Source organism: Mchenga conophoros, linkage group LG23 (assembly GCF_057382185.1).
Source record: "Mchenga conophoros isolate Kocher_MC1m ecotype Shallow Benthic linkage group LG23, M_conophoros_male_GT1.1, whole genome shotgun sequence".
In the NCBI taxonomy this organism is placed as follows: Eukaryota; Metazoa; Chordata; class Actinopteri; order Cichliformes; family Cichlidae; genus Mchenga; species Mchenga conophoros.
This window is the reverse complement of record NC_140547.1, coordinates 28,847,939-28,860,363: the sequence shown is the minus strand read 5'-3', so window position 1 is coordinate 28,860,363 and position 12,425 is coordinate 28,847,939. Positions and strand designations below refer to the sequence as shown.

The window sequence follows — 12,425 nt, the reverse complement described above, 5'->3', positions numbered from 1 at the left end:
GTTAAGTTTCTTCTCCAAATTTGCTATAAATATGATGGAAGAATCTGTTAACAGGATTCACAGTGACACCACATCTATAGGCCTTTATACAGTGGCCCTGAGAGGCCAAATGGACTGCAACTAAGGAAAACACCAGCAATAACAAAAACGCTGCAAAAGCACACAAAACACAATGGAAATCGGAAAAATGGAAATGGGAATAGGAAAAAAGAAAACAGAAATTGAAAAAAACGGAAACAAAAAGAGGAAAAAAATGATTTCCAATGCTGGGAGACACTTAAAAGAAGTGGAGGATCTGTCGGTTTTGTGAGAAAAGATAAGAGATAAGTGTGTTAGCCTAAAAATCCGTATTGTATTCTATGAATCGTGCGATTAAAACACACTTACCTAGCATGTTTTGATTCCTGCATCTGGTCCGTCAGGTTATTGTCTCCCCAGAAACACTTCCCTTGTGCTTTTGGAAATCTGTTTTTTCCTATTTCTTTTTCCTATTTCTGTTTTCTTTTTTCCTATTTCCGTTTTCGTTTTTCTCTTAAGTTGTTCTCTTAAGTTGCAGTCCGTTTGGCCTCTCAGGGTCACCGTACCTTTACACACCTTACACGTAAAATGTGGGTAAATATTTTGGGTCCTCAAAATATTTTTCTGACCCACCTATTCTTAATTCACACTGACTGTGTGACCAATCAGACCACTACATTTGGCAGTGCGCTTGTAGCTCAAAACGTGCACAGTACTGAATATACGATGTTATGGAAATAGTAAAATAATACTATTTTACCTCAGACACAGCTAAATGCTGCTCTGATTCAACTGTTTCTCTGAAACATATCTCTGCCTTCTCTGACGTGGTCCCAACTCTGTCCACAGCAGTTCAAACTGTCCCACTGACATCCTGGAAAACGTACAAATGCGATCATAATGCAGCTTCAGCTCCTGGATCAAAGCATGAAATTTTTCCTGCTGCTAAATTGGATGTTTAGAAACTAGAGTTGGATGTCTCGAGACAACTTTTACATGGTCTTGGTCTCATCTTGGTCTCGGCGGACTTTTGTCTTGGTCTTGTCTTGGTCTTGACGGAGTTTGACCTCGATCTTATCTTGGTCTCACTGTCTCGGTCTTACTGTCTCAGATCAATATAGTGGTCGGGAGATTTGGAGTCAACAGTATCCATGACACACAACGTAATGTTCGATAATGTATCATGCGCAAAAGCTTTAGCTCTAAGAGCCGTGCTTAGATAGTGCTTTGTAGTGAATCAGAATAGTCGACTCCCATTGAGCGAGAGCTGGCTCCTCACTTAATTTCCTTTTTCTGCTCAGCTCTCACACAGCGACACACAAGTGGCTCAGCTATGCTCAAATACGTCCACATTGTGGCATATTATTATTTTGCCTTTCGCTCCCTTCAAACACAACTAAATGCAACCCATTAGATTGAGCAGTATGCCCGGTCAGTAAGTTACAGAAATGTCAGCGACTTCGTCTATCATAAAGTTTGCGTTCATAGAACACAAAGAGTTTTCGGTAAATGCAAAAAAGAAGCATTCTGCAAAGTGCAGATTTTGCAAAGTCTCCTTGACCGAGAACGCCGGGACTACCTCAACCTTCACCAGGCACCTGGAGCGCAAACACCCTCAAAGGTAAGCTAGCCAGTAGCCATCTATCCATCTTCAAACTCTTCTAACTACCTTTCCAACCTCAGATGACCAGGTCATGTTTATGTAATATTGTTATTTATAATAATAATAATAATAATGGATTGGATTTATATAGCGCTTTTCAAGGCACCCAAAGCGCTTTACAATACCACTATTCATTCACTCTCACATTCATACACTGGTGGAGGCAAGCTACAGTTGTAGCCACAGCTGCCCTGGGGCAGACTGACAGAAACGAGGCTGCCATATCGCGCCATCGGCCCCTCTGGCCAACACCAGTAGGCAAGTAGGGTAAAGTGTCTTGCCCAAGGACACAACGACCAGGACAGAGAGCCCAGGGATCGAACCGGCAACCTTCCGGTTAGAGATGCGATTCCCAACCCCCTGAGCCACGGGGGTGTTCTTCAAGCGGTATAAATTATGTAGGGACAGGTTTTTTGCAACCGTCCCTGCAGACTTAACTTGTGAAGATTGTAACTAACGTTACGTTACATGCTATGTACAGGTAGCTAGCGCTAGCAGTGGCTATCAGCCTTTTAAACAGTTTTCACTAACTTTAGGTATTTTGGTGAATTCAATGATCTACACTCAACAAAAATATAAACGCAACACCTTTGTTACTGCTCCCATTCCCCATGGGATGGACGTAGAGACCTAAAATTCATTCCAGATACACAATATAACCATCCCTCCCAAACAGTGGTCACAAATCAGTCCAAATGTGTGGTAGTGGGCACATCTGCTATATTGAGATAATCCATCCCACCTCACAGGTGTGCCACATCAGGATGCTGATCTGACATCATGAGTAGTGCACAGGTGTACCTCAGACTGCCCACAACAAAAGGCCACCCTGGAATGTGCAGTTTTTTGCGCTATTGGGGGTCTGGGGACCCAGAACCGGTCAGTATCTGGTGTGACCACCATTTGCCTCATGCAGTGCAACACATCGTCGCATGGAGTCTATCAGATTGTCAATTGTGGCCTGTGGAATGTTGGTCCACTCCACTTCAATGGCTGTGCGAGGTTGTTGGATATTCGTGGGAACTGGTACACGCTGTCGTATACGCCGGTCAAGCACATCCCGAACATGCTCAATGGGTGACATGTCCGGTGAGTATGCTGGCCATGCAAGAACTGGGACATTCTCAGCTGCCATCTGCCCTGAACAATGTGAACCATGATTCACACCTCTCCAACGTGCCAGACGCCATCGAATGTGAGCATTTGCCCACACAAGTCTGTTACGGCGACGAGCTGGAGTCAGGTCAAGACCCCGATGAGGACGACAGGCATGCAGTTGAGCGTCCCTGAGACGGTTTCTGACAGTTTGTGCAGAAATTGTTTGGTTGTGCAAACCAATTGTTCCAGCAGCTGTCTGGGTGGCTGGTCTCAGACGATCTTGGAGGTGAACCTGCTGGATGTGGAGGTCCTGGGCTGGTGTGGTTACACGAGGTCTGCGGTTGTGAGGCCGGTTGGATGTGCTGCCATATTCTCTGAAACGCCTGTGGAGACGGCTTATGGTTGAGAAATGAACATTCAATGCACGGGTGACAGATCTGGTTGACATTCCTGCTGTCAGCATGCCAATTGCACGCTCCCTCATTGCTTGTGGCATCTGTGGCATTTTGCTGTGAGACAAAACTGCACATTCCAGGGTGGCCTTTTGTTGTGGGCAGTCTGAGGTACACCTGTGCACTACTCATGATGTCAGATCAGCATCCTGATGTGGCACACCTGTGAGGTGGGATGGATTATCTCAATATGGCAGATGTGCCCACTACCACATATTTGGACTGATTTGTGACCACTGTTTGGGAGGGATGGTTATATTGTGTATCTGGAATGAATTTTAGGTCTCTACGTCCATCCCATGGGGAATGGGAGCAAAAACAAAAGTGTTGCGTTTATATTTTTGTTCAGTGTATATATGTGTCACACTGGATTGGATTAGGTTATTTTGTATGCAAAGGTCTACACTCATTGATAGGTTTAAAATAACTGTGCTTGTAAGATACAGTAGTTTTTGTGGTTGAATAGAAACAGATGTTTTACAGATTCCTATTTCCCTGTTTTGTAGGTACTTGGAGTCCAAAGCAGAATCTGCAACATCAGTGATAGCGGTCAATCCCCCACAGCCTCAATTATCATTGTTTGCTCCAAGCATCCACTTATTTTCCCCAATTTCACCCAGGCAACAGGCCATCACCCAGTCCATCCTCCAGGACCTTATAGTTGGATGCTCTCTTCCCCTGTCTATCATTGAGAATCCACATTTTAGACACTTCCTGAATGTCTTGGATAGCAAATACACTCCTGTATCTAGGACCACTTTGACAGAGAAGCTGATACCTCACCTTGTCACTAAAGTGAAGGGTGACATAATCAAAGCCCTGGAAGTCCATCCAAATGTAGCAATGACAACAGACCTCTTGTCTGACCAGAGGCTTCGTACTTTCCTAGGAGTTACCGCTCATGTTGCCTGCAAGAACAAGGACTGTAGGCATTTCACAGGGAAGCACTGCGGCGAACAAATCGCCTCAGCATTTGACTGCATAGTTGAGGAGTATGGCATTGGCCATAAAATAAGCTACATTCTGACGGATAATGCATCCAATATGAAGCGGGCCTTTAAAGTCAGGATGCCAGATGTAGAGCACCCTGAAGGTGACAGCAGTGATGACCTCGAGGATGAAACAATGTGGGAAGATGCAGAAGATTCTGATCCATGGTCAACAGGTGAACATCTTTCTTGCTTCGTCCACTTGCTGCAACTTGTAATCAGTGATGGGATGAAAGAGGTAAAGGCAATCGCTAGAGCCATTGCCAAAGCCAGCAAGTTTACAAACCTGCTGCACAGCAGTAGTAACCACAAAGACTTGTTTGAGGCACACTTTGGCTCCAATAAGTCCATCCCAGCAGCAAACAACACCCGCTGGAATAGCACCTACAGACAGTTAAAGGCTCTGATCACACTTGACCACAGGGCCATCACTGAAATGTGCAGCGGTACAGAGAATTTAGTGTTTTCAGCCCGAGAGCGGGCTCAGCTGAAAGACCTTTGTGCTTTGCTTGAGCCTTTTTCTGAGGCAACAGACCTTACAGAAGGTGAGCATCAGGTGACTATTAGCATGGTGGTCCCCACTGTTCTGGACTTGAAGAATCATCTTATAAAGATGGAAGTACAAATGCCCCAGGTCGTAACTATAGTCAGGGCACTGAAAAGATCCTTAGAGAAACGGTTCTCTGGAATTTTCAGGCAGATTTACATGGACGAAAAGGATCCAGAAGAACTGTTTAGCCATCGGATCTACTTCCTTGCCACCATGCTCGACCCCCAGTTTGGACTGACCTGGGTAGATTTAGATGTCCAGAATGGTGAAACCAGACCAGCACTGAAGAGGTTCAGAGATGACCTTAAAAAGTCATTAATAGGAGACTGTATAATAATAATTATTTATTGTTATTGTTGTTTTTGTTGTTCCACTTATTATCACTGTCTTTGGTTTTATAGCATCATTAGAAGTATCCTGTCTAATCCTGTTTGTGTGTGTGTGTGTGTGTGTGTGTGTGTGTGTGTGTGTGTGTGTGTGTGTGTGTGTGTGTGTGTGTGTGCACCCTTTTCCAGACCTTTTGATCACAGAGGTAGACAGAGATGCGCCTGCAGCACCAACAAAAGTAGACACAGAATTATCGGATAGTGACTCAGCGCCACCCCCAAAACAACGTCTTCTTTCACGCTACAAGGCATTTAGGTTGCAATGCAGCACAAGCCAGGACTCGAGCACTGATGCACAAATAAGCAAGTACCTAGACAACATAAATGAATGTGACTGTGATGCACTCACCTTTTGGTCAAAAAACAAAGAGTGTTTGCCTCCTCTGCCTTAGTAGAGGAGACATTCTAATGAGACCCCACCGCGCACGGCTAGGCTATAAGATGTTGCGATCTTTAGTTTTCTTGAAGTGCAATCAATCACTGTTTTAAAATGTGAACTCATTTCTCTCCCTCCTCTCTGAAAATATGCTGTTTGTTCATTATATATTTGTTCATAAGATATCTGTTATTTGTTCATAATGTCTGTGTTCTATTTTTCCTGCCCTACTGAACAACAGGCTTGATTTCATTGGCAGTGTGTTGTAATCTCATGCAACTGAAGACATCAAGATGTCAGAATCTTTTAAGCACTTGTTCTTATTCTTATTAATGCACAATTTGTATTAGTATGTAATATTTGTAATTTGCATCTGATTCATGTGAGGTGTGCACATGTCTTTATATTGTTTGATTACAGAATTTTACTTAAAATGGTGTTGTTTGACTAAATAACATCTGCATATCACTTTGTGTTGACAGGCCTAATCCATTTTAGGGAAGTTGATATCATACAGTGTAATTTGGCTAGTACTACTACAATAGGACATGATGCAATTTCAAGTTTATAATCTTCAGTTTGATGTTACAATTTTATCTATATATAGAGTATAACTGAAACCAGTTACATATTTCCCATTCTTTAGACAGTTGTTGGAGGTGATTGCTGTTTTGTCAGATGACTTTGGGGTCAGTCAGTACCATCATGTCAGCCCTCAACAGCACACAAAAGTTAGTCTTTTTTGTCTCGGTCTTGGTCTCGTCTCAACTTGGTCTTGTCTTGGTCTTGTCTTGGTCTCGGTTTAGGCGGTCTTGACTACAAGTCCATTAGAAACTTTGAGACCAGCTCATCATTGTGGACACATTTTTCGCACGAACATAATGCATTTGCTGTGTTTTCACATTACACAACAAGTTAAGATTGAACACAGGTTGCGCAACAAGCTCAGTTTTTAATGTGTTAATTCTACTTTTGTGACACAGAGCTGAAGTTTGATATACAGTGGCCAGGTAGTCATTCCTGTCATACTTCTCTGAGGTCCACCACCTGGTGAATGTGCACGTAGCACACTGCAATGTAAAGTGTCTATAGTGAGGTTACAACAGATTGGAAGGAACAAAGACATTCACATGGACCCTGATGAAAATTGCATAACTAGCATCACCCAAGCAGACTCAAATAGACCCTAGTGGATTTGTTGATGTAGAAAGTAATAATCTATGAGTAACTCCTTGGAGCCTGACCCCTGGTGTTTGTGTTTGACATTATGTCTCTGATGCAGCTCCATCCTTCATGTGGTTTAAACTCACACCTGGCTGGTTAGGGAGGCAGAGCATTTAGTCTGAAAGGCGTCTCTTTTAATTTGAAAATCTGTGTGCCATTCCCGTGTCTGACTTTCTACGTATCTTAACCTGCTTCGTGCAGTTTTACCTGTCAAAAGTATATCAGGTGCTATTTTAAAAGATGCAGATTGGAGAGCAGTTTCCAGGATGTCTCTCAAATGCGTGCCTGGTAGATTATAGGCAGTGTGTATAGCGGACGTGATATCAGTTCCAGTGGCTAAAACGTAACACAGATGTACTCTGTGTACTCCTGTGTTTAGTTGGAGATGTCTTTAAGGAAATGTGAAGCCTTACTGCATGTTTTTTTAATCTTCCTGTTAACAATCATGAACCTTCTACTCTTGTGACTAATGAGTAAAATAGTAACTGACTGAAATCTGTACAGTTTCAAAGAGGATAACAGACTTTACCGTGAGATCCACAACTGTGAGCGTATTGTATTAAATATCAGAGGTGTGGACTCGAGTCACATGACTTGGACTCGAGTCAGACTCGAGTCATTAATTTTATGACTTTAGACTTGACTTGAAAAAATGTTCTAAGACTTGTGACTTGACTTGGACTTTTACACCAATGACTTGGGACTTGAATTGGACTTGAACCGGTTTACTTGAAAAGACTTGATATTTTACCCCAAATATAAAATTTAACATGCATATTATATAGAGATTGAAAATGTGACGTCATTCACGGGTAGAACCGCAAAGGATTCTGGGAACTCGTGGCAAGCGGTACTAGCACACACAGGCTTTCAATTAAAATCAGTTAAACAGCGATAAAAAGAAACACAAAAATGCCAAGAAGCCGTTGTATTATTAACTGCAATAGCCGGTCGCATGACAGCCACGGGAAGCCGACGGGTAAAGAGATCGGTTGTTATCGGATTACGTCGTTGAAGAGAAATTGTTCAAGCCATGTTTCCGAAGTAACAAAGACGCGACGGATGGCCTGGATTGCAGCCATTCAAAGACCAAATATAACGTCCCAGAACACTCCAGCTCACAGGTTAGTCTGCTCCAAGCATTTACACGAAGGTCAGTGTTTTTTAGTAGTTAATACGTCATTTTCATAACATAATTAGTGATATAGGTTACAAGCAAGTCTGGCGCTGAACAGAAATTGTCGCGCTATGCTCCTTTATTTATTGTGCATAAATAGTGAATTGTCCTGACACAATATTGCGTTTCGCTTCTGTTATTATGGTACATTGACAAAAACATATACTTTTATTCACAGGATAAAACAGGTTTTTTGTATCACTAATTGCCCAGTGCGATTACAGACTGCGGTAAAGTGAGCCGTCATTTGTGAGCCGCGGTCAAGCCAGCCGCCTCCTATCCGCGCGGTGATTACAGCATACAATATTGTTGTCACTGCTACATTTCTGTAACGCTACCAGAAATTATTTCCACTACTAATTAATTACCGTTGAGCTCAAAGGTCCTATTAATAAACGGTTAAGGAATGTGTATTTATGACGACGATTTGTGAGACTGGTAAACTTATGATACGTACGATGGTCTTTCGTTCTACACGGTGCATTTCAAGGTCCTGCACCCATCCGTCAGTAAACTGTACCTGGGCTTGTTGCAGTGACCTGAAGTTACTAAACTTCATGAGTGTATGCACTCACTCCAAGAACCGTTTAATTATAAATATGCATATAAATATGCTAAGATGAGATAGCTGACTTCATCTAACTAGCAAATGTTGTCCAGGCTACGTTGGTGATACAGTTTTTTTTAATGTGTATGATATTTTTGTCATGCGATTTTAAAGCTGGTCCTACAACCGCATCCAAGAATAACATGCAGCTTATCTCAGAACTGTCGGTGAAAATTATTCTTGGAGCTAGGTTTAATTGAGCTGCATTTTAAAGAGGTGCAATTTCACAATTTGTGTATATTTTCTAAGTTCACTATTTTGTCATGTGTTGAGAAAAACACAGATTTTAAAATTACATGGTCTAATATTTACATTTAGCATATAACTGCAACATAATTTTTTCGTTTTTTTTTTTTTAAAGACTCGAAAGGACTTGAAATTCAAAGTTTCAGACTTGTGACTTGACTCGGACTTTTACACCAGTGACTTGAGACTCGACTCTGACTTGCCTGACATTACTTGAGACTTGACTTGAGACTTGAGGATAAAGACTTGAGACTTACTTGAGACTTGCAAAACAATGACTTGGTCCCACCTCTGTTAAATATTAAAAAAAGAAGAAAAAAGAAAAACCCTGAGTTAAAAAAATGGGTGGAGCCAAGAGGCGGTTAATGCCAACACAGAGTACAATTTGGCAACCCTTTTGAAGCTCAATCAGGGAACGGGCGTACATATGGATAGATCTGAAGAAATCTGGAGTAGTACAATAAGTAATTTTCTTTCTTTCTTTTTTCACACTGACTCATTTCACTAACTAACGATCAATGACTTTAGCTTATACGTGTAATTGAGTCCTCACAGAGTACTTCTACATCAACATAAGTAAACAGGATTTTAAAAAAAAAAGACTTATCAGTTTTATTGATTTGCTACACTGGAAAACAAAATAGTACTACTGACACAAAATTTTCAAACCCAATAGCCTCAGTAAAAGTTGAGGCCCTGTGGTATGTGGTATATTTTTTTGTTTCAAAGTAGAGAAAACAACCAGTCTGCGGGGTTAAATTCAGTCATCTTATTTTGTTAAAAATATCAATGGAGCCCTTAAAGTCAGTTTAATCCAAACAGTTTTACAGGTTTTAACTCATACTGTGTGTGCACGTTGGACAGATGTTAACTAAAAAAGCTAAGCGAGCAGGTGTCAGTAAACATCGGTGTCTTGTGTGTTCATCTCTCAAGAAGTGAGACATTTTCATGCACTAACACAAGCACACACACACACACACACACACACACACTATTTAGCAGGTTGACACCTTAACCCAGTTGGTGCACATACACACACAATCTCACACACACATTTGGCACATTTAGCACCTTGTCAAAAAACCCTGGTGGCCCAGAAGAAATCACAAACAGATTGAAGATGGGAGGACATGAGGAGGAGGGGGAGGAGGCAGTGGAAATGATATGAAGCGGGAGGATGACACACCTGTTATTAGCTTTTCTCCATACGGTGGTTCAGATGGAAGCTAGGACAGGCGGGACAATGAGAAGTATGACGGGGGGACAGAAGGAGATCCTGGGAGAGAAAATAAGAGATTGTCAGGCATTAATAATGGATGGCAGATCCTTAGGGACCATGTTCAGACATTAATAATGAATAAGACTCAGCTGGAGGGGGCAAGGAAACGCCTCAGCAGAATTTACCTGAGGTAAGACGAACGACATGAAGTAGATGTATAACATTTGATCATGAATTCCAAACTTTCCGGATTTCAGTTGTTATAGGGGGACAACCATTTTTATTCTTTTTTATTTAATCTCATTATTTACAGTACTGTGCAAAAGTCTTAAACCACCAATCACTATTTAGGCAAATGGGAATTAAGTGCATAAGTTTGTTAAATCAATTTACTTCTTACGCCACCTAACACTGACCTAGGATTCATTCAAGTATAAAAAGCCACCTAATTTAAGCAGTGTTGTGTCTACACATAACAGACAACTTTTAAATTGTATCTTTAGACACTTTGTTACTAGCAACCTGTCAAAAAATAATACTTTCTGTAGTATATCTAAAATTCCAACGATGACGCCATTTGACAGATATATAAAAATATTTTGCACCAACAAGATGAGTTCCAAATTTTAAATTCCTCCTGCTTTTTTGCCACACTTTTTCTTGCTTATTTTCTCCATCTTTTACTTATTATTAGAGTGTTAGTTTGTTTTAATAACGTATTACATAATTTACTTAGGGATTAACAAAGTATTCTGATTCTGTTAGCTGAAAACTTAAAAGCTGAAAACTGAAAGACATATCTCAGCGTGGTGTGCAGTGTGTCCTTAAAAGATTTGAGGAAATTGGACAACTGGAGGACAAAAGAAGAAATTGTAGAGCTAAAAAAGTGAAGTCCTGAAGAAATAGGAAAAAAAAGAGTAAAGACCTGACATAGCACCTCAGATATTTGAAATGTTTTTGTTCAAACTGTTATCATTATTTACGGTTAAGGTCAGGAGAGAGGAACAGCAATGAATATCACAGTAAAACACAGTCATGCATTTTACCCTGTGGTGCTTACTCAAAATTGATGGAATTATGAACCCAGAAAAGTACCATCAAACTTTGATCCAACATCTGGAAAGTATCTGACTGGCAACAGCTTCATTTTATTAGCATGAGAATGATGCGAAAAAGATACTTCCAGTGTAATAAAATCACACAGTCATGGATCGGCCTCCCGGACCTCAACATTATTGAAGCAGTGTGTGCTGACAGAGAACAGAACAAAAGGCAGAAACATCCAAAGAAGAACTTTGAATGTCCTTCAATAAGCCTGAAGAACTATTCCTGAAGACTACTTAAAGAAATGAGAAAGAGAGTTAGCTGCGTTCAGACTATGATGAAGAATAAAGGAAGTCAGACAAAATATTGATATTCAAAATTGTTACAATCACACATTTTTTCATTGTGCATTTGCATGTTCACTGCACCTTTTTCTTATTTTCCTAGTAAAATATAAAGAAATGAGTGGTGGCTCAAGATATTTCTGTGTGTCTTTAAAAATACTTTTTACAAAGTAATGTCCCTTAAAATAGCTGTAGAACAAGTAAATTGAAAAAAAAAGTGAAATAAAAAAAAATCATCCTTTTAATCAGAAAGATGCTTAAAATAATCAAGCAGCAAAACATTTCCCTGAAAGAAGCCAGCGGTGGAGTTACAACATCACCAGTGAGAGCGGTTGTATGACATGTTCAAAATCAGAAAACTCAAAAACGTGTGCATGAGAGGATACGAGCACACTATCGCTAACAAAGGGCCTGACATGTATAAACACATGAACACACAGCTGCTTAACAACACCAATGTCAGATAACCCCCCAAAAAATCCAGATGTTTTCACACAAACACACCATTTTTTATTTTTATGTGCACATTAAAACCCACGAGGTTTGGTGGTGTGCCAGAAGGTTGGTGTCACTGAGAAAGACCACCACGTACACTCATTGCTGCATTGTCTCTACCTCTGTATTTCACATCTTCTCATCTTTTTTGCACACACACACTCGCTTCCTCTTTATGCATGTCCTCACACACACACACCGGCAAATGAGCAGCACACTCAAACTAAATGGGTGGCCTGATGGTGAATCACTGTCATTTAGCAACAAAGACCTCAGCTTGTTGTCCCTTCATCCCTCTCTCCCCTCATCTGCCTTTTTTTCTTTCTGCGTCTCTTTCTCTCTCTTTTTGGCCAGTATGTGTGTGTAATTGTTATTGCATGGAAAGCAAAACACAACTGTGTACACAGATTAACACACAAACACATGTATTCAACTTGCACGTCTACCGTCACACATGCATACATGCATGAAACACACACACGCACGCCGTACGGGTGTATAATTACAGAGAGTGAAGCAGCACTAAGGAATAATTAC

At 41.0% G+C, this 12,425-nt stretch overlaps 1 protein-coding gene across 1 annotated transcript; it reads left to right on the top strand.

Moving 5' to 3' along the window:
* The first annotated feature begins 1,466 nt into the window (after positions 1-1,466).
* LOC146547430 (zinc finger BED domain-containing protein 4-like) lies at positions 1,467-7,161 on the top strand. The gene is made up of 3 exons (XM_085264995.1): positions 1,467-1,639; positions 3,738-5,098; positions 7,136-7,161. Exons 1-3 carry the CDS (start codon positions 1,467-1,469, stop codon positions 7,159-7,161), a joined length of 1,560 nt encoding a protein of 519 aa, XP_085121121.1.
* Positions 7,162-12,425: the final 5,264 nt, after the last annotated feature.

Bases quoted from the DNA above. Each gene is read 5' to 3' on its own strand.
- LOC146547430 (XM_085264995.1), top strand. From the start codon at position 1,467: ATGTCAGCGACTTCGTCTATCATAAAGTTTGCGTTCATAGAACACAAA. The intron at 1,640-3,737 runs GTAAGCTAGCCA...CCTGTTTTGTAG, and splicing joins GAGCGCAAACACCCTCAAAG to GTACTTGGAGTCCAAAGCAG. The intron at 5,099-7,135 runs GTATAATAATAA...TCCTGTGTTTAG, and splicing joins AAAGTCATTAATAGGAGACT to TTGGAGATGTCTTTAAGGAA.